This window comes from Musa acuminata, chromosome BXJ2-1 (genome assembly GCF_036884655.1).
Source record: "Musa acuminata AAA Group cultivar baxijiao chromosome BXJ2-1, Cavendish_Baxijiao_AAA, whole genome shotgun sequence".
In the NCBI taxonomy this organism is placed as follows: Eukaryota; Viridiplantae; Streptophyta; class Magnoliopsida; order Zingiberales; family Musaceae; genus Musa; species Musa acuminata.
Genome location: NC_088338.1, coordinates 14748855 through 14772800, shown reverse-complemented (window position 1 = coordinate 14772800; position 23946 = coordinate 14748855). Strand labels below are relative to the sequence as shown.

General features: G+C 46.5%; 2 protein-coding genes across 2 annotated transcripts; one reads left to right on the top strand and one right to left on the bottom strand.

Moving 5' to 3' along the window:
- Positions 1-5234: 5234 nt before the first annotated feature.
- On the top strand, positions 5235-6266 carry LOC135598217 (uncharacterized). The gene has a single exon (XM_065091757.1). It carries the CDS (start codon positions 5235-5237, stop codon positions 6264-6266), a length of 1032 nt encoding a protein of 343 aa, XP_064947829.1.
- Positions 6267-7110: 844 nt separating this feature from the next.
- Positions 7111-23717, bottom strand: LOC135598216 (serine/threonine-protein kinase STY46-like). Its single transcript, XM_065091756.1, has 5 exons — positions 23643-23717; positions 22349-22429; positions 22198-22251; positions 7533-7667; positions 7111-7454 (listed from the first exon to the last, which is right to left on the bottom strand). Exons 1-5 carry the CDS (start codon positions 23715-23717, stop codon positions 7377-7379), a joined length of 423 nt encoding a protein of 140 aa, XP_064947828.1. The 3' UTR covers positions 7111-7376.
- Positions 23718-23946: the final 229 nt, after the last annotated feature.

Genomic DNA, 23946 nt, shown 5'->3' with positions numbered 1-23946 from the left:
AATCTAGAAAATGGGGTGATAGCCAACGTCGTTGACTCGCGCACGCCTGAAGAGAAGCCGTTCAAGTGGCGGATACAACGGACGGATGTCCAATGGTCATTGCTCCCTATTAAAGAGGTGAAGTGACCGGGTAGGATTAGGAGGTTATTTCTTAGAGACGAATATGGAGTTGTAAAGGAATAGGAGTCTTGAGTAGGAGTCCTATTAGGAGTTAGTTAGAAGTATGAGTCTTGATTAAGAGTCCTATTAGGAGTTGGTTAGATCTTGCTATTGTATTTTTTCTATCCAAATCTCCACGAAATTTTTATGACATCTTTGGCATTTCCTAACAGCATATTTCATTTGGTTTTGTCAAAAAATTCTCAATATAAACCATTGATATTTTACGTCTAATCTGCTATACTTGAAAATCTACACTATAAAATTTCAGTCGCATAGCACTGTTTGTTTGATCTTGATACTACGTTGTTTCTATCCAAATCTCTACGAAATTTTTATGATAGCTTTGACACTTCCTAACAGTGGAATTCCCTTTGGTTTCATCAAAAAAATTCTTAATATAAACTACTGATCTTTTACGTCCAATCAGCTATACTTAAAAATCTATGCTGCAGAAAATTTTAGCCGCATATTGTTGCTTTAACCCATCTATTTGCAATCCTTTTTGAATAAAATTTCTTATACACTTCATAGATCATCTTGGCTTCCATCTATGATTAATCTATTAAGAAATTCATCTCAAAAATGATTTTGTGGTGCTGTAAATTTTCATCGTAACTCGCTGAAATTTCTCGACGAGAATTCTGCAATCGCAACTTGCACCAATTTCCTTGATATTATACTATCGAAATTTTCTTGATTAAATTAGATATCCTTGCTGTCATATATTCTGTGATTTTGCTATCGATTTCCTTCTCAATTCTCTCAAGTTCTTGGTGGAAATTACGTCGAGAAACCGTTGTTTCTTCGACGACAATTCTACTCTTACAAGACAGCACATACTTGCTGAACTTCCACTGATTTCTATCAAACCTTTGCTACCATCTACTACAGATCCAAAACTTTCATCAACAACCCTAAAACTCTACTAAACCACACTCTCAAATTGCACCCAAAATAGCCACAAAATAAGCCCAAACCGTAGCCTACATCCACCAATCCACCAACCCTTTCGACCATCACCTCTCTCAACCAATACATGCCTTTAACCCGACAACAAAAGAGAGATCTTAACATCACAGATTTGGCAACATATACTATGGCATATGAGGAGGTAATCAATGCTAAATTTGAAGCCTTCGAAGAGCGAATGGAGGATAAGATTCAGATGCTCTTTACCGAACTCAGATTAGGCTGACCACTAAGCTCGAAGAAATGACATCAAGGAGAGAGGTTTGCCCAATCGCACCAAGCCCGAAAATGTGACTTCCAAGAGAAGAGAAGCTCTATGACTAACCCCAACTATTCATGCATGAGAGTGGACTTCCCTAGATGGGAAGAAGGAGACTCAATTGGTTAGATCCCGCGCGCGGAGCGATATTTTCGGTACCATAAAATCGCGAATGCATCTATGGTGAAAATTGTAGCTATACATCTTGAAGGGGATGCTATACAGTGGTTTGATTAGTTTGAATATACTTATGGAGTCCTTTCATGGCGACAATTCAAAGAAGGACTAATGATTCGCTTCAAACCAATCGATTACGAGAATATTGACGGACAACTAGCAAAGATCCGACATACCTCTACCATTCAGGAGTACCAAACCAGGTTTGAAAGGTTATCTAATCAAACTCATGATTGGTCTCAAAAACAACTATTGAGGACCTTCATTGAGGGCTTGAAGCCGGAGATCCGGGGAGAAGTTAAAGCGCGACAACCGTACACGCTTATGGCAGTCATCTCTTTCGCACGACATCAAGAGGAGCGATTGAATCATGAAGCTTGGAGGACTAGAGTTGCTCCTCAACCAGAAATACTAAAGCTCTCAGCCCCACCAACTGTCGATTGAGTCCCTGCACTAAAGAAGTTGACAAGAGAAGAGCTTCGGGAGCAATCTGCGAAGCGGTTATGTTGGCATTGCGACTAGCCGTGGAGTTACAAGCATTGCTGTAGAAAAGGGAGACTTATTTTGATTGAACCAGTAGAAGAAGAGGTCATTGAGCATTCAAAAGAGAGCCTTAAACATAACAAAGAAGATGCGGAAGAAGAGCCACAACCGACTGACGTTACAGTACACACAATAGCTGACTACTCAAACCCGCAAACGATGAAAGGGAGACTTCTTATGTTTGAACCAATAGAAGAAGAGGTCATTGAATATTCAGAAGAGAACCTTGAACATAAAGAAGATGTGGAAGAAGATGCACAACTGACTGAAGTTGCAGTACACGCACTAGCCGGCTACTCAAACCCGCAAACGATGAAAGTTGGAGGCCTTCTTAAACAACAACCGATCACTATTCTCATCGAAACGGGCAGTACTACTAACTTCCTAAATAGTAAGCTTGCTGTTCGGATAGCATTACCTATCGAGAATCGCTGCAGGTTTGATGTTAAGGTCACCGACGGACGGATTTTGAATTGTGATCATAGGCGCCCGCAGGAGAAACTATTGCTACAGGACCAAGAGATAATTACAGATTTCTTCCTTCTCCCTCTTAACAATCATGAGGCCATGCTCAGATGGTTGACGACATTAGGTGATATTTCCTGGAATTTTATGAAACTAATTATGAAATTTTACAGTAAGAAGAAACAGGTGACATTGCACGGGAAACGTGGGGGCGGCATAACAACGATTTGCACACAACAAATGGAGAAGGTTTTGCATAAAGCATGCAGTGGCTTTTTGGTACAACTTGAGCAGCAAACTAAGGGAGAGCCAACAGAATTTGAAGATCCAAATCTACTTCCTTTGCTTGCTGAATTTTCAAATATATTTGACGAACCGCGTAACCTACCTCTTACCCGTCGGCATAATCATTGTATAACTATCCTTCCAGGCAAATCTTCAGCAAATGTTCAGCCATATCAGAATCCACATCTCCAGAAGGATGAAATAGAAAGGATTGTAAAAGAGATGCTCGAAACAGGAGTTATTCGGCCAAGTTGCAACCTCTACTCTTCACCGGTGCTACTTGTACGCAAGAAGGACGGAACAAGGCGAATATGTGTTGATTACTGAGCTTTCAATGGCATAACCATCAAGGACAAATACCTTATTCCAATTATAGATGAATTGCTAGATGAAAGGGAGCACAAATCTTTACAAAGCTGGACCTTCGATCCGAGTATCATCAAATATGAGTATGCGAAGAAGACATACCGAAAACCACCTTTTGATCACACAACAACCACTATTAATTTTTGCTTTCTTCAAAAGAAGGTGGAATATCTTGGGCATATCATATCAGAGGAAGGTGTGGCAGTAGACCCCTTCAAAATTGGAGCAATGCAAAACTGGCTGACCTCGAGGAACATAAAATTGCTACATGGCTTTCTGGGTTTAACAGGCTACTATTGCAAGTTCGTGAAAATCTATAGAGAGATCAGTGCACCACTTACTTCCTTACTGAAAAAAGATGTCTTCTAATGGTCGGACAGAGCCTCCGCTGCCTTCGACAAACTTAAGGTAGCCATGACAACGACGCCGGTGCTAACACTATCAAATTTCAACAGACCCTTCATTATTGAGGCCGACGTATCTGGAGTCAGAATTGGAGTCATTCTCATGCAAGATAGTCGACCACTCACATACACTAGCAAGGCATTATCTCCCTCCTATCAAAATAAGTCAACATATGATAACGAGATGCTCGCCATTGTGAGCGCAGCAATGAGGTGGAGACCCTACTTGATTGGCCGACGATTTCAAATTAAAAACGATCATAAAAGCCTCAAGTACTTTTTGGAGCGAAAGATATCATCCCCTGACCAGCAAAAATGGGTAACAAAACTTCTTGGATTTGATTATAAAATAACTTACAAAAAGGAGAAAGAGAATGTTCTTGTAGATGCGCTTTCGCAGCTACCCGAGCAAGTTGAAGTTTTAGCAGTTTCACTTCCGACTAATGACATTCTTAAGGATATTAAGATGGAATGACAGGAAGATTCAGAGACTAGTAAGATTATAAAAAAATTGGAGGAAGCACCAAGTCCCATGGCTCATTACAATTGGGACTCAAAAGAATTACATTATAAGGGTACTAAATTGAAAAGGAGTACGACATATCACCCACAAATCGATGGCCAGACAGAAGTTGAAAATAGGTGCTTGGAGACAGCCCAAAGCCACCCGCCAAATATGACTATCCAAGGAGAACTCCAGACCCAGCTAAGTACCATTATTGATCGATGGATCATGACTCGACGACGACAATCCACTACTGAATTGCTAATACAGTGGGCAAACCTACTAATAGAAGATGCCACTTGGGAGAACTATGATGACTTGAAGATCAAATTTCCAAAATTCATGAATCGTCAGCCTCGAGGACAAGGCTGATTTGAAGAGGGCGGGTCTGTTAGGACTCTAGCTAGGAGAGTCCTAATTGAGAGGGACATTCATGTAAAGCCTACCTAAGCCGACCCCTATTAAAGAGGTGAAGAGGCCGGCTAGGGTTAGGAGGTTATTTCTTAGAGAAGAATAGGGAGTTGTAAAGGAATAGGAGTCTTGAGTATGAGTCCTATTAAGAGTTGGTTAGAAGTAGGAGTCTTGATTAGGAGTTGGTTAGAAGTAGGAGTCTTAAGTAAGAATCATATTCGGAGTTAGGGTTTAGAAGCCCTATAAATAGTAATGTATTCCACCTCTTTTCATAAGCAATAGATGAATATTTTCTGCAGCCTTTGAGCAGCAACTTGGAGGGAGGAACCCCTATAGAGTTCCAAGGAAGCCGATCCCCTAAAGAGACCAACCCCAAGTTTAGAATCTGCAAGGGTTTTAACAGATAGAGGTAGAGAGACTAGAAAGAGGGGACGCACAATGGCCGACCATGTCCCAAGAATAGCTATGTGGACAGGGCTTCGCCACCATCTCGTCAAGCTCACCTCCCATTTCTTGAGAAGCGCCTCCGACTACATCCGCTTCCGCGCCGTCTGCAAGTGTTGGCGTTCCGCCGTCCCCCCCCCGGCCCCGTCACCTCGCCGCTCAGCTCCCCTTCCTCCTCTACCTCTCTACCCCGGAACCAAGAAACAGTTCCGCCTTCTGCCTCGCCAACGCCTTTAATGGAAGCATGCGCCGCCTACCTCACACCACCAGCATGTATTGCATCGGCTCCTCTTACGGGTGGCTCATCCTCATCTCCGAAGCCACCTCCGCGGTCTCCCTCTTCAACCCCGTCACCGCCGAAGACATTCCTCTCCCCCCACTCTCCACCCTCCAATCACGCGGACTGTTCTTGTTCTACCAATCGGAGGACGGCATCGGATCTTACTTCATCAAAACGGACTACCCCAACATTACGGTCGAGTCCAACGCCATCGTCGACAAGGCCGTCTTGTCCTCCGACCCTACCCTCGACCGGGACTTCGTGGCAATCGTCTTCCTCGACGGCATATACAAGCGCTGCTTTACCTGCCGCCCAGGGGACAGATCGTGGAAGGACAACGTCAACGAACCATTCGATGATCTCCATTGGATTTTCCCAGGAGTGCCGCAGGTGTTCAACCTGACTGACGTCGTGCCCTACGGCGAGCGGAGGTTGTGCGCTGTCTACAATGACAAAAATTACTTAGCAGTCTTCGACGTCGACCCAGGCCCGCCGGGGAGGGCGACGATGATCGCATGGAACTCCATGCCGCCCTGCGTGCCGCGCGGTGGTTTACCCACCTACTTGATTGGGTCGGCTGGAGAACTACTCCTGGTTACCGAGTTCTACAAGAGTAGTGCAGCCAGGAAGAACACCAGGAGCTTCCGCGTCTTCAGGCTCGATCCAGGCGACGGAGACCGGCCAGCGAAGGCGATCGAAGTGCAGGACATCGGCGACCGTATGTTGTTTTTGGGTACGAACCATTCGGTGTGCGTCGCCGCGGGGGACTTCCCAGGGTTCCTGGGGAATGCCATCTACTACGTGAAGGAAGAGAAGATGAGTATGGAGGGGGAAGATACCCTGGTGTCGACCGTGTGCGTGGTCAACCTGGAAAATGGTGAGATCACGGAGGTTATCGATTCCGGCGGGTCTGAGCCGGATGGGCTCGAGTGGCTGTCGGACCGGTTGGACATCCCCTGGTGGGTGGCCCCCAATCTTGGCAGGGGCAAGAACTAGAGATTGCTGACGTCTTACATTCTGGCATCAACCAATTGTGAGAGATACCCATAGTATTCTTTGGCTTTCTTGTTGTGCTCTTAAGGCGTCGAGGTTAGTTAGCAAGGCAAGTTGAGACTCAGTGTGCTCTGGATCGAGGGTCAATTCATTGTGCTATGACGTGACTCACTATATTTCCACGTCGCTAGTCAAAGTAAAAGTCAGCGTCGTCATCGCCCCATGTGCTATTGAGGAGACTCATCTTGCCATGTCATTGGTCTACACAGAAGTCATGATCGTCGTTATCATTGCTTCCTCCTTTTGTTATCCGTACCACCTTCCCCTTCAAGAAACTAGTAACCTTCGATGGGAACAACATGTACTTCGTGTACCGAGACGAGGTGACCGAGGAGGAGGAAGAGTCGGTGTTCAGCATTGGCTTGCTCAGCCTGGGAGACGGTGAGATCAGAGTCATCGCCGATTCGAACCAGGCTAAGGGGCAAAGGTTCAAGTGGCGATCTAACGGGTCTGACGCGACTTGGTGGGTGTCCCCTAATCTTCGCGGCCGCTACGAGTAGACATCGACGGACATGGTGGTGAACCCCCATCTCTTTTACGGTTCCGTTCTTTCTCGATTGCCAAGTCATGTGGATTAAGTTCCTGACATGATTTCCAAGATTTAGATCTCATGGTTTAATGATGTTGACTGTTTTGACACTATTCTGTATCTCTCTTTTTCTCTTTCTATTTTTCCTGCAAAATTTTGAGCAATAACATTGAGTTTTTCACAAATATAACTAATCAATCCCGTAAACTATGAAATTGGCACAAATAAAAAAAATAAAATCCTTTCTATGTGGCAAGATTAAAGAATATATTTAAGTCTAACATACTGAAATGAATTGTTAGACGACAAAAAAAAACAAGAGTCCTCCTACTCATCACATTCCACCTTACGAAGTGGTAACAAATAACAAAAACACAGAGAAAAGAATTAAAAGCATAAAAATTAAGAACCAGGAAAAACAAGCCATGAAATTTGAACACTGTACAGTTTTAAGGTACTATCTCTATCTATGGCTGGAAATTGCCGGTGATGAGATCGTACCTACATTTTGATCAAATGAAGTTTCAGTGGCCACGTCGTAGAACAGAAAGAAATCCACCTGATGACTTATCCTTACGGCAGTCATCGGATTCATCTTCGACCTGTTTGATAGTTTCAAAACCATCATGTCAAAGAAGTTTTGGAATTTAGGAACAGAATCCTAGGCTTAGATGATGAACCTCTTTAGCAATAAGCTGTAGTATCTCCAATATTTCTGAGAAGTCAGGCCTGGCAGTTGGATCTTGTTGCCAACACTTGTGCAGCAGCTCATCAAGCTTTGGATGAGTATTCTTTGGTAAGGTAGGCCTCAAACCCTATAGAGTAGAAATTGAAGTAAAAAAGAATGTTGTGCAGGTACATATATAGTTTTCAAACATATATGTTTTTGCTATTGGGGGGAGTCTTGAGGCATTATTACCCCTATCATATTTCCCCCCGGAAGAAGCTATGCGTCGGTTTTTGCTATTGGGGGGAGTCCGAGGCATGGCTTTGTCCCTTGGTGTTTGCAGCAGTCTCAGGCAACGTGAGGTCGAGCTCGTCTAGAGCGGGCAAGCGGGAGTATAGAGCCGAGGAGGAGGACGCAGGGGGCTGGCCGCGATGGTGGTCTCGAGCATTATGCAGCCGAGGAGCACAACGCAAACGAGCTGGCCGCGCGGGCGTGTCTCAGGAGCATGGAGCCAAGGAGCACAACGCAGGCGGGCGGGCCGCGCAGGTGTGTCTCGGGAACATGGAGCCAGGGAGCACAACGCAGGCGGGCTGGCCGCGCAGGTGTGTCTCGGGAACATGGGGCCAAGGAGCACGACGCAGGCGGGCTGGCCGCGCAGGTGTGGTCTCGGGCATTATGCGGCCGAGGATCACGACGCAGACAAGCAGACCGCGCAGGCGTGGTCGCGATGGTCATGCAGCCGAGTAGCACGACGCAGGCGGACAGACTGCGCGGGTGTGGCTGCGATGGTCATGCAACCGAGTAGCACGACGCAGGCGGACAGACCGCGTGGGTGTGGTTGCGATGGTCATGCGGCCGAGTAGCACGACGCGGGCGGACAGACCGCGCGGGTGTGGTCTCGGGCATTATGCGGCCAAGGAAGTGGCCTCGGGCATTATGCGACCGAGGAAGTGGCCTCAGGCGTTACGCGACCGAGGAGGTGGCCTCGGGCATTATGCGGCCGAGGAAGTGGCCTCGGGCGTTATGCGGCCGAGGAGGTGGCCTCAGGCATTATGCGGCCGAGGAAGTGGCCTCGGGCGTTACGTGGCCGAGGAGGTGGTCTCGGGCATTATGCGGCTGAGGGTGTGGCCTCGGGCATCATGTAGCCGAGGAACAACTTTGTTTTGGTCAGCTATTGATCGTTCAACCGCGGGCGCGGGCGGCCAGGTTGCTTTTTCCCTGGGGAAGGTCAAAGGGCCGCCCCTTTCGGGAGTCACCGGCTTTCGAGGCTGATATGATTAGCGCCTCCGTACTTTGCACCATGCTGCCGTTAGCTGCCATGTCAGGCTATATTTATGGCGAGGTGACGTTTGCGTCTTCGCAACGCACTTTCAGAGAGGAAGGGTCGCTGTTTTGGCGGGATGTGACATGTTTATAAGTAGCGTGGGGCAAGCCCCCTGAGGGTCTCCTTATCTATTCCGACTCCGCTGCTTCGGACTCCACTATTTCGTTTGCATCGATCGTTCTCCTCTTCTTACTAAAGGTCAGTAAGGATGGTGTCTTCTTCCTCCTTCTCTTCTTCCTCTTCTTCGGCTAGAGCCGGAAGAATGGTGGTAGTGTCGAATCCAAGTTCGTCATCCGATGAAAAAGCGGCCCGGGCCCTCGAAGCCCTGATGTGGCCACACGACCATGACTCAACTGTGAGCGAGTCATTGCTTAGTCGCCTTCGGGATCTCTATAGCATCCCGGAGGAGTTTGTTCTCCTGGCACCTGAACCGGGCCAACGGTTGTACGACCCAATTCCGAGGGGTTTCGCCCTCACCATTGATGCTTTTGAGGCCGGGCTGCGCCTCCCCTTGCACCCCCTCATAACCTCTTGTATTTCACGGTGGCGCATCTCATCGTCTCAGATGTCGCCTAACTCCTAGCGCTACATCGTGGCGTTCCTGGGGGAATGTCATTATGCCAATATCGCCCCGACCCTGTCTCTCTTTCTTTCTTGCTTTCGCCTTTCCAAGGGGTCGGGGGGCTACTATCTGTCCGCCCGAGCGGGCTTTCGAGTTAGCGGGGCTCCCTCTAGTAATAAGGGGTGGAAGGAGCGTTTCTTTTTCGTCAGCCGCTCAGAGGACTAGGGGTTCGAGGTCCGGTGGGCGGCGCGCACGATAGACAATGCAACCCCGGCTTTGGACAATGTGGAGTGCCGAGAGCTCCGAAGGCTTAAAGAAATCCTCCCATCCTCAAAAGCCATTCGGAGTATGTCCGAGGAGTGGTTGGTCGAGGCGGGTCTTAGCCCAGTGCCTCGAGGCATGCCTTAAAGAGGGTAGTGGCAAGTCCTCATGTTTTTCGGCGTTCTGACTGAGTTCGGTTTTTTCGCGCAGAGATGGTGAACCTCACTGCCGTGCGCGGGAGGAAGACTTCGTCGGCCAAATCGTCCTGTTCGCCGGCCGCGGCAAGGGTTGGTTCGAGGGAGACCCCGGTGGACGTCGAGGCCTGTCTCCCGCGGAAGAGGGCGAGGGTTTCCTCGGGGGAGGTCGCGGTCCAGACGGCAGGGGTCATCACTGCGCCGACGGGCCATGTCGGGGGGAGCCCCGGGAGATGCGAAGCGGGTACCAGTAGGGATGCCGCGGTGGAGGCTCCCCGAGGGCCCTCCGTCCGCGACCTTTGTCGTCTGCCGACCGGGAGGGAGGATGAACCCTACCAGATGCGGGTGGTGGGCAGTCTCCCACGGGGCGAGGCTTCCGATCCACTGGTGGCCCGCTGGCTGGGCCTCACCCGGGGCAGCTGGGTGTGGGCCGAGGGGGATTCGGCCGTCGAGTTTGTCCGCGGGGGGCTTCATCCCGACATAGCTCGGGATTTGTATGCGTTGCCCTCCGAGGTCCTCCTCGGCAAGTCTGCTAAGTCGTGCTATGGGTGAGTGTTATCCCGCTCCTTTACTTACGTGTGCCCGGATAGTTTTTTGACTCGTTTGTCTGCAGGGCAATCATTACGCCGCGGCGCTGATGGACCGCGTTCGTGACGCGGGGTGAGTCATCGCCGCCTTGAGTGGTCATAACGCCGAGCTCCGGAAACAGGTGGACGAGCTCCACGCAGGGGGGGGTCCCGAGGCAGTCGCGGCGGCTGAGCAGCGCGCCGCGGATTTGGATGCGGAGGCAATGCGCCTTCGATCCGAACTTCAGGCGTTTGAGGCACGAAGTATGGAACTTCAGATGTATCTGAAGGCATCTGTGGCCGAAGCTCGCTCGGCGCGGGCGGATTCACTGGAGTTGATCCGCCGCCTAGAAGAGGCACGCGCCAAGGCACGGGGGGCTTCCGAGGCCCTTAACGCCGAGGTCCGTCAAAGGCCGGAAAAGGACAAGAAATTGATCGAGGACTACAACGCTTCCTCGGGCTTTCAACTTGGCCTTGTTCGGACTGGGCGGGTCTCGTACGAATACGGGTACCGGATTGCCCTTGCCCGTTTTAAGGGGCGCTACCCTAACCTAGAGATTGTGGAAGACCCCTTCGACTCCTTTCCTGAGGACATGGGTGTCGACATGCCGGAGGAGGTGCCTTTTGATGACAGCCCCGACGCTCCTGAATAAGTGTTGTCGTGTCTGTACTTTTCCTTTGTTTGTCTTGTCGCTTGGAAGTTTTGACATGTAATGGGTTTCTTGAATGAACGCAGTCTTTTTCCCCATTTTGTCTGCTTGTGTCTTTTGATGTTGCAATACAATTCTGTCTCTTAGTCAAGTCTCTGCTCACGGGAAGAACTTTTTGAGGTTTTGCGCATTCCAAGTCCTTGGCAAGGGGCGGCCCATCATCGTCGCGAGTCGAAACGTACCGACCCTGACAACTTCGGTCACCCGGTAAGGGCCTTCCCAATTGGGAGCCAACTTATCGCGCGCTCGGGTCGGATCGCTGACCTCGGTCCTCCGGAGGACTAGGTCGCCCAGTTTGATGGGTCGGGGTCGTACCTTTCGGTTGTAGACCCTCGCGACCGCTCTCTTATAAGAGAGGGCTTTTAAGTGTGCGTCGGCACGCTGCTCCTCCAGCAGGTCGAGGGCGGCTCGAAGTCCTTCGTTCGAGACTTCCTCGTCATAGCTTCCTATCCGAAGGGTGGCAATGGCTACCTCGGGCGGAAGGACAGCTTCGGTTCCGAACGCGAGGCTGTAGGGGGATTCTCCAGTCGCGGTCTTGGGAGTGGTGCGTAGCAACCATAAGACGCTCGGGAGTTCGTCCGTCCAAGCCGATCGGGCAGCGGACACTCTTCTTTTGAGCCCATCTAGAATGGACCGATTGGTCACCTCTGCTAATCCGTTCGTCTGAGGGTAGGCCACCGAGCTGAACCTTAGCTGGATTCCGTGGTTCGCGCAGAACTCTCGGAACCTTCTGTCGGCAAACTGGGGCCCGTTGTCTGTGATGATGGTTTTGGGCAAGCCGAATCGAGTCACCAGGTTCTTCCACATGAACTTTTCTATTTGCCGCTCCGTGATCGTCGCCAGTGGTTCGGCCTCGACCCACTTTGTGAAATAATCCACACCCACGATGATGTATTTTCGCTGTCCCGAGGTTGTGGGGAAAGGACCGAGAAGGTCCAGCCCCCATTGCGCGAATGACCATGCGCAGTCGATGGGGGTGAGCGGGACCGCGTGCTGCCGGGGTGTGCGGGCGTGTTCTTGGCACGAACTACACTGTTGCACGTGGGCCTTCGCATCCCGGCGCATGGTCGGCCAGTAGTAACCTTGGCGAAGTATTTTGTGTGCCAGGGTTCGCCCGCCGATGTGTTCCCCGCAGAAGGTTTTCTTTAGGAGAGATCATCATGGTGATGTGACTCTCCTATCTCTTTACGGTTTAAGGTTTTTTTTTCGTTGAAACAATATTTGAATCATATTAATTCGCTTATATTTTTATATTTGGTTTAAGGTTTAAGGTTTAGCATTAATTTGTTTTCTTTTCTAACCCAGTTTGTTAATTCTTCAAGTTAATTGAATCTTTCTATTTACGTCAAGTAAATTCTTATATGCATTATCTTTTTGATGTAGCTTTTTCTGGTATTCAAATAACGTACTTTTAGTTCTTTTATGGCTATTGATCATTTTACTATTTATATTAATGTTAGTTGACCATGACCATTGCTTACGTATCGAAACTATTTTTAGTAAGACATTCCTTTATAGTGAGTCATATTATTTATTAATTCTTTTTTATTCATAAAATATTTCAAGTAATTCCTTGCAAGGAAAGGAAGTTTGAAAAGAGTCAATTATATATATATATATATATATATATATATATATATATATATATATATATATATATATATATATATATATATATTAATGATCTTATAAATTCTACAACAAAAAGATTGTTTGGATGATTAAAATCTTGAACTATAGCTTCCTTTGCATCATCATTTTTCAGAAGTGAGCTGAACTTTTCACACTAATTAGTAACTTTTGTCGACTAAGTTTATTCTGTTGGGTATCGAATAATTTTCATGACATAACTGCATCGATTAACAAACTTCGAACTGCCCCAAGGCCCGGCGTTTTGGTTTCACTTTCCCGGGGCCCACCAGTTTGCTCCTTCAAACATCAATGTGAGTGTGCTTCTTGCACAACCACCGCCCAAAAGGACATTGAAAAGAGAGAACCATTTCTTTGAGCGAGAGAGAGAGGGGGGGTGGTGGGCGAGCGTAGAATGTGCGCCATCTTCGAGAACGAGTATTGGGCGGTCTTCGAGGTCAATAATGGCCCGCTGGCGAGGCTGACCGCTACCGCGTGGGGCACCCTTCCCTCCTGCGTACCCCGCAGCGATCTTCCCTTCTACTTGGTTGCGTCGGCCGGAGAAGTGCTGTTGGCTTCCCACTGTAACAAGACGACTGCAGATGGAAAGATCGTCGACAGCACCCGAGTCTTCAGGTTCCACCCTGGCGACATAGGCAGGCCGGAGGTGGCCGTGGAACTGGAGGATATCGGGGATCGTATCTTGTTCTTGGGCACGTGCCGCTCCGTGTCCGTCGCTGCCGGAGATTGCTTTGGGATCCCGGGTAATGCCATCTACTACATGATCGAAGAGGAGAGGCGTCTGGAGACTGAAGCTGTGCGGGTGTTAGGGCGTCAACGAGCTGAATCTAGAAAATGGGGTGATAGCCGACGTCGTTGACTCGCACACGCCTGAAGCGAAGCCGTTCAAGTGGCAGATATAGCAGACGGACGTCCAATGGTCATTGCTCCCTATTAAAGAGCTGAAGTGACCAGATAGGATTATGAGGTTATTTCTTAGAGACGAATAAGGAGTTGTAAAGGAGTAGGAGTCTTGAGTATGAGTCCTATTAGGAGTTGGTTAGAAGTATAAGTCTTGATTAAAAGTATATTAGGAGTTGGTTAGAAGTAGGAGTCTTAAGTAAGAGTCCTATTAGGAGTTAGGGTTTAGAAGCCCTATAAATAGTCATGTATTCCACCTCTTTTCATAAGCAATAGATAAATCTTTTCTACAGCCTTTGAGTAGCAACTCGGAGGGAGGAACCCCTATAGAGTTCCAATGAGGCCGATCCCCTAAAGAGATCAACCCCAAGTTTAGAATCTGCAAGGGTTCTAACACTTAGTATCAGAGCAGTGTTCTTGGTGTCTCGCTGCCCTTCCATAGCCATCCATCAACCCTCAACAACCGCCCAAAGCAATTCCCACAATTGCTTAAGAGATTCTTGCCAAATTCCGCCGTCATCTCCACCACCACGGATCATCCTTTGATCTCCCCGTGAATTGCAACAGGTTCTAGTTTTCTACCTTACTACTGCTGCAATTCAGTTATCCTTATTTGAAAATTCCAAAAAAAATTATTTATATATTACTGCATAAACTTTTCGTCATAAAGTTTTTATCTCTACGACGGAAGATACATTACGGAATTCCAACCGTATAGCACCGTCTGTTTGATCTTGCTATTGTATTTTTTCTATCCAAATCTCTACGAAATTTTTATGACATCTTTGACATTTCCTAACAGCAGATTTCATTTGGTTTTGTCAAAAAATTCTCAATATAAACCATTGATATTTTACGTCTAATCTGCTATACTTGAAAATCTACACTGTAAAATTTCAGCCGCATAGCACTGTTTGTTTGATCTTGATACTACGTTGTTTCTATCCAAATCTCTACAAAATTTTTATGATAGCTTTGACACTTCCTAACAGTTGAATTCCCTTTGGTTTCATCAAAAAAATTCTCAATATAAACCACTGATCTTTTACGTCCAATCAGCTATACTTAAAAATCTATGCTGCAGAAAATTTTAGCCGCATATTGTTGCCTTAACCCATCTATTTGCAATCCTTTTTGAATAAAATTTCTTATACACTTCATAGATCATCTTGGCTTCCATCTATGATTAATCTATTAAGAAATTCATCTCTAAAAATGATTTTGTTGTGCTGTAAATTTTCATCGTAACCCGCTGAAATTTCTTGACGAGAATTCTGCAATCGCAACTTGCACCAATTTCCTTGCTGTTATACTACCGAAATTTTCTTGATTAAATTAGATATCCTTGCTGTCATATATTCTGTGATTTTGCTATCGATTTCCTTCTCAATTCTCTCAAGTTTTTGGTGGAAATTACGTCGAGAAACCGTTATTTCTTCGATGATAATTCTACTCTTACAAGACAGCACATACTTGTTGAACTTCCATTGATTTCTATCAAACCTTTGCTACCATCTACTACAGATCCAAAACTTTCATCAACAGCCCTAAAACTCTACCAAACCACACCCTCAAATTGCACCCAAAATCGCCACAAAATAAGCCCAAATCGTAGCCTACATCTACCAATCCACCAACCCTTTTGACCATCACCTCTCTCAACCAATACATGCCTTTAACCCGACAACAAAAGAGAGATCTTAACATCACAGATTTGGCGGCATATACTATGGCATCTGAGGAGATAATCAATGCTAAATTTGAAGCCTTCGAAGCGCGAATGGAGGATAAGATTCAGATGCTCTTTACCGAACTCAGATTGAGCCGACCACTAAGCCCGAAGAAATCACATCAAGGAGAGAGCTTTGCCCAATCGCACCAAGCCCGAAGATATGACTTCCAAGAGAAGGGAAGCTCTATGACCAACCCCAACTATTCATGCATGAGAGTAGACTTCCCTAGATAGGAAGGAGACCCAATTGGTTGGATCCCGCGCGCGGAGCGATATTTTCGGTACCATAAAACCGCAAATGCATCTATGGTGAAAATTGCAGCTATACATCTTGAAGGGGATGCTATACAGTGGTTTGATTGGCTTGAACATACTTATGGAGTCCTTTCATGGCGGCAATTCAAAGAAGGATTGACGATTCGCTTCAAAACAACCGATTACGAGAATATTGACGGACAACTAGCAAAGATCCGACAAACCTCTACCATTCAGGAGTACCAAACCAGGTTTGAAAGGTTATCTAATCAAACTCATGATTGGTCTCAAAAACAACTATTGAGGACCATCATTGAGGGCTTGAAGCCGGAGATCCGGGGAGAAGTTAAAGCGCGACAACCGTACACGCTTATGGCAGCCATCTCTTTCGCATGACATCAAGAGGAGCGATTGAATCATGAAGCTTGGAGGACTAGAGTTGCTCCTTAACCAGAAATACTGAAGCCCTCAGCCCCACCTACTGTCGATTGAGTCCCTGCACTAAAGAAGTTGACAAGAGAAGAGCTTCGGGAGCAATCTGCGAAGCGGTTATGTTGGCATTGCGACGAGCCGTGGAGTTACAAGCATTGCTGTAGAAAAGGGAGACTTATTTTGATTGAACCAGTAGAAGAAGAGGTCATTGAGCATTCAAAAGAGAGCCTTAAACATAACGAAGAAGATGCGGAAGAAGAGCCATAACCGACCGACGTTACAGTACACACAATAGCTGACTACTCAAACCCACAAACGATGAAAGGGAGACTTCTTATGTTTGAACCAATAGAAGAAGAGGTCATTGAATATTCAGAAGAGAACCTTGAATATAAAGAAGATGTGGAAGAAGAGCTACAACTGACTGAAATTGCAGTACACGCACTAGCCGGCTACTCAAACCCTCAAACGATGAAAGTTGGAGGCCTTCTTAAACAACAACCGATCACTATTCTCATCGAAACGGGCAGTACTACTAACTTCCTAAATAGTAAGCTTTCTGTTCGGATAGCATTACCTATCGAGAATCGCTGCAGGTTTGATGTTAAGGTCACCGACGGACGGATTTTGAATTGTGATCATAGGCGTCCGCAGGAGAAACTATTGCTACAGGACCAAGAGATAATTACAGATTTCTTCCTTCTCCCTCTTAACAATCATGAGGCCATGCTCAGAATTAAATGGTTGACGACATTAGGTGATATTTTCTGAAATTTTATGAAACTAATTATGAAATTTTACAGTAAGGAGAAACAGGTGACATTGCACAGGAAACGTAGGGGCGACATAACAACGATTTGCACACAACAAATGGAGAAGGTTTTGCATAAAGTATGCAGCGGCTTTTTGGTACAACTTGAGCGGCAAACTAAGGGAGAGCCAATAGAATTTGAAGATCCAAATCTACTTCCTTTGCTTGCTGAATTTTTAAATATATTTGACGAACCGCGCAACCTACCTCTTACCCGTCGGCATGATCATTGTATAACTATCCTTCTAGGCAAATGTTCAGCCATATCAGTATCCACATCTCAAGAAGGATGAAATAGAAAGGATTATAAAAGAGATGCTCGAAACAAGAGTTATTCGGCCAAGTTTCAACCTCTACTCTTCACCGGTGCTACTTGTACGTAAGAAGGACGGAACAAGGCGAATTTGTGTTGATTACCGAGCTTTCAATAGCATAACCATCAAGGACAAATACCTTATTCCAATTGTAGATGAATTGCTAGATGAAAGGGAGCACAAATCTTTACAAAGCTGGACCTTCGATCCGAGTATCATCAAATATGAGTATGCGAAGAAGACATACCGAAAACCACCTTTTGAACACACAACAACCAATATGAATTTTTGCTTTCTTCAAAAGAAGGTGGAATATCTTGGGCATATCATATCAGAGGAAGGTGTGGCAGTAGACCCCTTCAAAATTGGAGCAATGCAAAACTGGCTGACCTCGAGGAACATAAAATTGCTACATGGCTTTCTGGGTTTAACAGGCTACTATTGCAAGTTCGTGAAAAACTATGGAGAGATCAGTGCACCACTTACTTCCTTACTGAAAAAAGATGTCTTCCAATGGTCGGACAGAGCCTCCACTGCCTTCGACAAACTTAAGGCAGCCATGACGACGACGCCGGTGCTAACACTACGAAATTTCAACCGACCCTTCATTATTGAGGCCGACGTATCTGGAGTCGGAATTGGACCCATTCTCATGCAAGATGGTCGACCACTGACATACACTAGCAAGACATTATCTCCCTCCTATCAAAATAAGTCAACATATGATAAGGAGATGCTCGCCATTGTGAGCGCATCAACGAGGTGGAGACCCTACTTGATTGGCCGACGATTTCAAATTAAAACTGACCGTAAAAGCCTTAAGTACTTTTTGGAGCGAAAGATATCATCCCCTGAGCAGCAAAAATGGGTAACAAAACTTCTTGGATTTGATTATAAAATAACTTACAAAAAGGAGAAAGAGAATGTTCTTGTAGATGCGCTTTCGTAGCTACCCGAGCAAGTTGAAGTTTTAGCCGTTTCACTTCCGACCAACGACTTTCTTAAGGATATTAATATGGAATGGCAGGAAGATTCAGAGACTAGTAAGATTATAAAAAAATTAGAGGAAGCACCAAGCCCCATGGCTCATTACAATTGGGACTCAAAAGAATTACATTATAAGGGTACTAAATTGAAAAGGAGTATGGCATATCACCCACAAACCGACGGCCAGACGGAAGTTGTAAATAGGTGCTTGGAGACAGCCCAAAGCCACCCACCAAATATGATTACCCAAAGAGAACTTCAGACTAAGCCAAGTGCTATTATTGATCGACGGATCGTGACTCAACGACGACGATCCACTACTGAATTGCTAATACAGTGGACAAACCTACTAACAGAAGATGCCACTTGGGAGAACTATGATGACTTGAAGATCAAATTCCCAAAATTCATGAATCGTCAGCCTCGAGAACAAAGCTGATTTGAAGAGGACGGGTTTGTTAGGACTCTAGCTAGGAGAGTCCTAATTGAGAGGGACATTCATGTAAAACCTACCTAAGTCGACCCCTATTAAAGAGGTGAAGTGGCCGGGTAGGGTTAGGAGGTTATTTCTTAGAGACGAATAAGGAGTTGTAAAGGAATAGAAGTCTTGAGTAGGAGTCATATTAGGAGTTGGTTAGAAGTAGGAGTTTTGATTAGGAGTCATATTAGGAGTTGGTTAGAAGTAGGTGTCTTAAGTAAGAGTCCTATTATGAGTTAGGGTTTAGAAGCCCTATAAATAATCATGTATTCCACCTCTTTTCATAAGTAATAGATGAATCTTTTCTGCAGCCTTTGAGCAGCAACTTGGAGGGAGGAACCCCTATAGAGTTCCAAGGAAGCCGATCCCCTAAAGAGATCAATCCCAAGTTTAGAATCTGCAAGGGTTTTAACAGATAGAGGTAGAGAGACTGAGAAAGAGGGGACGCACAATGGCCGACCATGTCCCACGAATAGCTATGTGGACAGGGCTTCGCCAGCATCTCGTCAAGCTCACCTCCCATTTCTTGAGAAGCGCATCCGACTACATCCGCTTCCGCGCCGTCTGCAAGTGTTGGCGTTCCGCCGTCCCCCCCCGGCCCCGTCACCTCCCCGCTCAGCTCCCCTTCCTCCTCTACCTCTCTACCCCGGAACCAAGAAAGAGTTCCGCCTTCTGCCTCGCCAACGCCTTTAATGGAAGCATGCGCCGCCTACCTCACACCACCAGCATGTGTTGCATCGGCTCCTCTTACGGGTGGCTCATCCTCATCTCCGAAGCCACCTCCGCGGTCTCCCTCTTCAACCCCGTCACCGCCGAAGACATTCCTCTCCCCCCACTCTCCACCCTCCAATCATTCGTACTGTTGTTCTACCAATCGGAGGACGGCATCGGATCTTACTTCATCAAAACGGACTACCCCAACATTACGGTCGAGTCCAACGCCATCGTCGACAAGGCCGTCTTGTCCTCCGACCCTACCCTCGACCGGGACTTCGTGGCAATCGTCTTCCTCGACGGCATATACAAGCGCTGCTTTACCTGCCGCCCAGGGGACAGATCGTGGAAGGACAACGTCAACGAACCTTTCGATGATCTCCATTGGATTTTCCCAGGAGTGCCGCAGGTGTTCAACCTGACTGACGTCGTGCCCTACGGCGAGCGGAGGTTGTGCGCTATCTACAATGACAAAAATTACTTAGCAGTCTTCGACGTCGACCCAGGCCCGCCGGGGAGGGCGACGATGATCGCATGGAACTCCATGCCGCCCTGCGTGCCGCGCGGTGGTTTACCCACCTACTTGATTGGGTCGGCTGGAGAACTACTCCTGGTTACCGAGTTCTACAAGAGGAGTGCAGCCAGGAAGAACACCAGGAGCTTCCGCGTCTTCAGGCTCGATCCAGGCGACGGAGACCGGCCAGCGAAGGCGATCGAAGTGCAGGACATCGGCGACCGTATGTTGTTTTTGGGTACGAACCATTCGGTGTGCGTCGCCGCGGGGGACTTCCCAGGGTTCCTGGGGAATGCCATCTACTACGTGAAGGAAGAGAAGATGAGTTTGGAGGGGGAAGATACCCTGGTGTCGACCGTGTGCGTGGTCAACCTGGAAAATGGTGAGATCACGGAGGTTATCGATTCCGGCGGGTCTGAGCCGGATGGGCTCGAGTGGCTGTCGGACCGGTTGGACATCCCCTGGTGGGTGGCCCCCAATCTTGGCAGGGGCAAGAACTAGAGATTGCTGACGTCTTACATTCTGGCATCAACCAATTGTGAATTTAGGAATTTAGGAAACCATCATGTTAAAGAAGTTTTGGAATTTAGGAACATAATCCTAGGCTTAGATGATGAACCTCTTTAGCAATAAGCTGTAGGCCTCAAACCCTATAGAGTAGAAATAGAAGTAAAAAAGAATGTTGTGCAGGCACATATATAGTTTTCAAACATATATGTTAAGAAACATAGAGAAGCACTGATACTAATACAAGTATGCAACTCCTACAGAAGTGATAGGGGTAAAAACACACCGGATTTGACGTAACACACCACGACGTCAGCCACCCCTGGACGGCACACTGCCCTAGGGGGCGAGCATTAACACCAACATAATATGCACCCTCACTCACCGTACCAAGACGACCTCATCGTCTGATCCCGCACGACCGGCCAAGGCAGGGGAAGGCATCGACCGAGGCTCGCCATACCCTACGGTAGCTCGGCCTTCCATGCAACGCCCACGACGACGGTAGGCGCCATCTGAGGTACGACCCAGCCCCGACAGGATGGCACATCAGGTAACATCAAACTCACCGATAAATACTCCCGGGCCCCAAACGAAGAGAGGGAGGACATAAGCACTACTTCACCCAAAACTCCACTCCCCATCACTGACTGGATCGTAGGAGGGGTCGGGACGAGTTGTCGACCCGACCTGTGTGCAGGTGCCCGACCGAAGCCAACTCTACCCGGCGTCGCGGAACTCTCCAGCCGAACCCCCCGCAATCGGCCGCCACAAGATCCCGAAGGGAGCCACGCCAGATCCCCGCCATTCGGACCCTTGAACCAGCCGTGTTGGCCCCGAGGTCACGGCTAAAAAAGTTACTTACCATAACAAGAAGTATATTCTTTTCCTTAATAACTAGTTAAGTTAATTTTAGTGATCGGAGGATCCAAGTTCTACGCTGATTAAAACCCATACAATATGGTGTTGGAACTCTGTAGGAGCATCGATCAGATAAAACCAGTCATGTATGGCAAGCAATCATGTGTTGAATGATTTATGGTGATGGAAAAAACTGCTCTATGTGAAAAGGGGAGCAAGATATCTTCATGTTGATGTGAAAGTATAAAGATCACCTATGCATGATTATATCTTATTTTTACTTTAAATACTCCTTTACTAGTTCTTGCATACTTGGAAGTATTTGTCATAAATTAGCTTCTACTTTTCAACAAGCTATGTTGTTCATGTGATCTCCTCACCTAATCTAAGTCATAGGTATAGAGTTCTAATAAAATAGATTGCAAAACATTCGGCATAAGTAGCATAACCTGCTTTCTCAAGATCCCTCATAAGTCTAATAAGATAGATTGCAAACACATAAAGCCATAACATACTCTTCTTTATTCAAGACCCTGTTTACACATGTTTACACATTTAGTTTACACATTGTGTCAACTAAAACATATTGTGTCAGATAAAACACTGTTTACACATGTTTGTGCTCCATAGGAATGCATGATTTATTGGCTTCAATGCAAGTGGCAAGGAGATTTAGTTTTTTAATTGTTCCAATCCAGTGCAGAAATCAATACATGAAGCAAAAGACAAAAACAATTTTTACAACAAGTCACATTGTTGGTATCATGTAAAGTTAAGTTGGTCAAGAATTTGGTAGAACAATATTATCTTGATGAAAAGGAAGGATGCGTATGATGGATTCCTATGAATGTGTATTATAGATTGTTATAGTTCTGACAACATAAGTGAAACCGGAGGTGAGGTTACCTTTTGAACAACGCCTACGGCTGCTTGAAGTGGGGTTAGGTATTCATTTGGGAGCTGCACAGAAAAATAGAATATAGACACACTAAACTTCATATGATGTTTCGTTTTGAGTGAAATAAAAAAGAATTCGTACTGCATGAGTTGAAGTTACCTTAGCTGTAAGCAACTCCCACATTACAATTCCAAAGCTAAAAACATCAGCTTTGTGATCATAGGGCTTGTGTTCTATGACCTAAATATAGAGGAAGTGCAGAATTTGTTGGTTGGTTGGAGATCTGAATTATAAATAATGAAACCACAGAATATTCAAGGAAAAACCAACTGAATTGCCAAGAACCAATAAGACAGGATACCAATACAACTAAATCAAGTTAAACAATATTCAAGAGACCTAATCATGCCACCATGTAAGCTTTGCAGAATTAAGATAAGTCTATAGTTGCACACAGTTTTAATGGAAAATATAGTCAGAACCCATAGTATATGGATTATGTATACATCTCCATATTTTACAGTCGTATTTGCTTAAATGTGCCTGTCGGGTTTGTTTTCCTCTATTATCAGAGAGAGAAAAGGACCTTTCAAGAGTGGTAGTAAATTCTGCCTAGCAAAGAGTTAAGTCAATGCCATCAGTGTGCTATTTTCCAGTGTATACACAGATCCTTAGCCATCATTAACCTCCCAACTCTTCTTCATCTTCCATATTCCTAAACAAGGAACTGACAGTGATCCACAACTCCAGCTAAACATTTATTTCAAGACACTGGCAATGTTAGAAATAATTTGCAACTACTACTCTTTGTTCAACACCACAAAGGTACTAATTTGTAGAACACTCAGATCAAAATGAAATTTAAAAAAAAGTTCCTTGCAAGATCTAGATCTAAAGCTCAACAAGCTCCTTGTTTTTATCATGGGTGAACCATAAATTTCAGTTAACATTCTCTTGAAGTCAGAAGACTCAGAACTATCTTTTCTAGGATTAGCATTTTTAACAGAAGACGCAGCACACTTCCGAAGAGGAAGGGTCGCTGTTTTGGCAGGATGTGGCCTGTTTATAAGTAGCGTGGGGCAAGCCCCCTAAGGGTCTCCTTATCTATTCCGACTCCGCTGCTTCGGACTCCCCTATTTCGTTTGCATCGATCGTTCTCCTCTTCTTACTAAAGGTCAGTGAGGACGGTGTCTTCTTCCTCCTTCTCTTCTTCCTCTTCTTCGGCTAGAGCCGGAAGAATGGTGGTAGTGTCGAATCGAAGTTCGTCATCCGACGAAAAAGCAGCCCGGGCCCTCGAAGCCCTGATGTGGCCACACGACCATGACTCAATTGTGAGCAAGTCGTTGCTTAGTCGCCTTCGGGATCTCTACAGCATCCCGGAGGAGTTTGTTCTCCTGGCACCTGAACCGGGCCAACGGTCGTACGACCCAATTCCGAGGGGTTTTGCCCTCACCATTGATGCTTTTGAGGCCGGGCTGCGCCTCCCCCTGCACCCCCTCATAACCTCTTGTATTTCACGGTAGCGCATCTCACCGTCTCAGATGGCGCCCAACTCCTGGCGCTACATCGTGGCGTTCCTGGGGGAATGTCATTATGCCAATATCGCCCCGACCCTATCTCTCTTTCTTTCTTGCTTTCGCCTTTCCAAGGGGTCGGGGGGCTACTATCAGTCCGCCCGAGCGGGCTTTCGAGTTAGCGGGGCTCCCTCCAGTAATAAGGGATGGAAGGAGCGTTTCTTTTTCGTCAGCCGCTCAGAG

Coding starts and splice junctions, on each gene's coding strand:
- LOC135598217 (XM_065091757.1), top strand. CDS start 5,235: ATGCGCCGCCTACCTCACACCACCAGCATGTATTGCATCGGCTCCTCT.
- LOC135598216 (XM_065091756.1), bottom strand. CDS start 23,717: ATGCGCTACCGTGAAATACAAGAGGTTATGAGGGGGTGCAGGGGGAGG. Junction 22,430..23,642: donor CGGCCTCAAAAGCATCAATG/GTGAGGGCAAAA, acceptor CTCTATATTTAG/GTCATAGAACACAAGCCCTA. Junction 22,252..22,348: donor GGGAGTTGCTTACAGCTAAG/GTAACTTCAACT, acceptor TTTTCTGTGCAG/CTCCCAAATGAATACCTAAC.